This window comes from Lycium barbarum, chromosome 1 (assembly GCF_019175385.1).
Source record: "Lycium barbarum isolate Lr01 chromosome 1, ASM1917538v2, whole genome shotgun sequence".
NCBI classification, from domain to species: Eukaryota; Viridiplantae; Streptophyta; class Magnoliopsida; order Solanales; family Solanaceae; genus Lycium; species Lycium barbarum.
This window is the reverse complement of record NC_083337.1, coordinates 169856062-169859008: the sequence shown is the minus strand read 5'-3', so window position 1 is coordinate 169859008 and position 2947 is coordinate 169856062. Positions and strand designations below refer to the sequence as shown.

The 2947-nt window shown below is 36.5% G+C and overlaps 1 protein-coding gene across 1 annotated transcript; it reads right to left on the bottom strand.

The window, feature by feature from the left end:
* Positions 1-400: 400 nt before the first annotated feature.
* LOC132618031 (putative dynamin-related protein 4A) lies at positions 401-1965 on the bottom strand. Its single transcript, XM_060333096.1, has 2 exons — positions 931-1965; positions 401-538 (listed from the first exon to the last, which is right to left on the bottom strand). The coding sequence occupies exons 1-2, from the start codon at positions 1963-1965 to the stop codon at positions 401-403; spliced, it is 1173 nt and encodes a 390-aa protein (XP_060189079.1).
* Positions 1966-2947: the final 982 nt, after the last annotated feature.

Below are 2947 nucleotides of genomic sequence, written 5' to 3'. Positions count from 1 at the left end.
CGAGGTTTATTATCAAGTGCAAAATCTTAGGATTGTTCATAATCTCCATAAATGTTGTTCCTTGAGCTAGGAGCCTATTGCAACTAGCTGCATAACAGGGATCATTGCAAGTGAAGTAAACTGCAGCCAGCCTTTCCATCTCAACGATTTCTCGTGCCCAATTAACCGAATCATCCTTTGTTTTGGCGATCAAGTTTTGTACAGCTCTTGTAGTGGATTCCTGAAGTTGCGCGTAGCAATCAAAATGGTGCATCAAATCTTGGATGACAACTTTTTCTATGTAGTTCCACAATTTCACCACAAACTCCTCTGCCATTTTAGAAATCCCACAGACTTTTTCATCGAGGAAATCAATTGCCATTGATCACCTTTCTTTCCTCTATGTACATGATCTCATTCATCAAGAAGTCTTCTTTCTTTTCAAGATTAATCTTTGAATGTAACTGAGCAGAATACTGGGCAAGCATAGCATTTCAACAATACTTCTAGGACTAGTACTACAGTCCTCATCGAACTGATCTCCTCTTAGAAGAATTTCCTGCAATTAGAGGCGACAAAATTAGCCCAATAAAACATGACCCGCCCAGTCCGGCAAGTTTGAGTTGGTCATGGATGCCTATTTATTAGCTCAACCCATTTTAGCCCAACTCATTTCTGCTCATCTAAAAATTAGGTTGACATGTAGCCCAAATTGACTCATGAGAAACCTTGTCAAAATATTTTGAAAAAGACATTTATTTATTTGATATGTTATATATAATCATAATAAAAAAAAAAAAAACTTTAAAATACTATATAAAAAGAACAAACAAAGAAAATAAAACTTAGTTAGAATTAGATGAGTTGGGTACTGACCCGCTTTTAGCCCATTTTAGCTCAACCCACATCAATCCAAGTAACTTTTGGGTGGGTAATTAAGCCGATTTTGACCCGCTCAAATTCTTTCAGTCCATAAGCGACAGAGCTAAAGCGCTGGTTAGGTAACTTCTTGAGATCGGAGATATTGGCATCAAGCCTGTCCTTGATCTTCCTTGTGATATCTATTGAAGTGATCTTAGCTTGCATTAGCATCAACTTACGTGCCAGGACTCGAATGCCAAACAAGGTCTTGTCAATCGTGGGCGGTACAAGTTCAAAAAGTGTGGCCTCTGCACTCTCGGATTCTTTAAAAGACTCAGCGTCAATGTTATTCCTAACACAGACAAAATTAAATCCCATTGCAGTAACTTTGTCAAGTACTAGCTCATTAAGGAACTTATGAGGGGCATTATCAGCTTTGGTGACAACTACTAGAGTCCTTCCGCATTTCTTGTCAACTTTCTTACACATGTTCATTGATTCAAATTTATTAGGCAATGAATCACTACTGCCTGATAAAACATTCAATATAATCCTGTCCTCAGGGGTTATATACTTCATAATGATCTGCTCACATGTCTCCTTATTATTAGCTTCGTCGTTGTCTAACGCAGTAGGAATCCCTGGCAAATCCACAATTGTAAGATCCGGAAAACCATTTTTCTTCAGGATGAGAGTCAAAGCCTTGTTAGATATTCCACTTGTTGTGCCAGCAATTTCCTTAGTCGCCCGAGTAATTTCTAAGGCTACATCATTATAATCAGTACTAGTAGTTCTCTCCTTTCCATCAAACTCGAGGGAGAACTCAAGTTTAGGACTGTGGTGATTTTGAAGCTTAATAAGGATAGGAACTCTGGTGCAAAAGCATGGAATTTTGATTCCGATAAGGGATGCAACAAGGCTAGATTTCCCTGAACATTTGTCTCCAACCAGAACAATAGTAGGCACTGCAGGGGGTTGTATACATTGTTGCGTCACGGGCAACCTGTCCACGCAGTTAAAGAGGGTGCAGATGATTTTCTCGTTGTATGATGACACAATGGGTGCGATATAATCATCATCTTCTTCTTGTTCTTGTGGAGTGCTTTTCTTTTCACTAATGTCCATTGCTCTTTCTCTGTTCAAGAATAACCACATGCATGACATGAGTGCCGCCAGTGACAGAGCCAGAAATTCATACAATTAGATTTGATAAAACGATTGAATATCACATTTACGATTTGAACCCGTGAATTGAAGCAATTTTTTAACACCCTAAGCCACTTAAAGGAATCCAACATATTCATTCTTGTCCTATTGCACAGTGCATAATATTTTTAAAAGGGGATTCAATTGAACACTCTTTCCTCCCCCTAGCTCCGACTCTAATAGTGGTGGAACCCATAATTCCAACCAGGGAATTCAAAATTTTAACATGTGAACTAGAATAACAACACCTTTGTAGCTACACTAGAATCTTTCTTTATGCTAATTAAGGACATATGCTAAAAATATTCATTTTTGCCCTATTCTCTATTTATAACGTAGCAGGCATAATGACGTAATCTAGTCATCAATGAAGATACAAGATCTAAGCAGATTTATTATAACATTACAGAAGAGGAACTTCATCTCGACTCTGTAACGACCTTCTGGTCTTAATGAACAAATTTGATGTTCTTTTTGAACCATTTCCTAAAGACCTCCTAGATTTGATTCCTACATAACAAAACAATCATCATCTATGGTAAATATGATTAAATCAAAAAGGGTAATAAAACCAAACAAGCAGAATTTAAATAATGTTCTTTACCTCAAACTTTAACACGAATATCTGGAACCATAACCCAATATAATACTATTGTAATTCTATATATGCTTAATAGTCATCCTAGCCTTCTGCCTTCCTATTCCTCTTCTAAATTAGATGCTTTCCTTTTATATAAGCATAATAAAAAGTTTGACAATTTCCAGGGTTTAATTTCATTTAGTAGTATTCCTTTTTCTTTGATTTTCTTTTTAGTATGTTGTTTGACCCACTCAAGCGATGAGTTTAGAGCAACTTACATATACTGATAGTGTGAAAATTATTTTTATTTGTTATTTAATT

What these genes read in the sequence shown, in the direction of transcription:
- LOC132618031 (XM_060333096.1), bottom strand. Translation starts at nt 1,965, where the DNA reads ATGGACATTAGTGAAAAGAAAAGCACTCCACAAGAACAAGAAGAAGAT. An exon ending in GACTGAAAGAATTTGAGCGG is followed by an intron (nt 539 to 930) that starts GTCAAAATCGGC and finishes CTCTAATTGCAG; the next exon opens with GAAATTCTTCTAAGAGGAGA.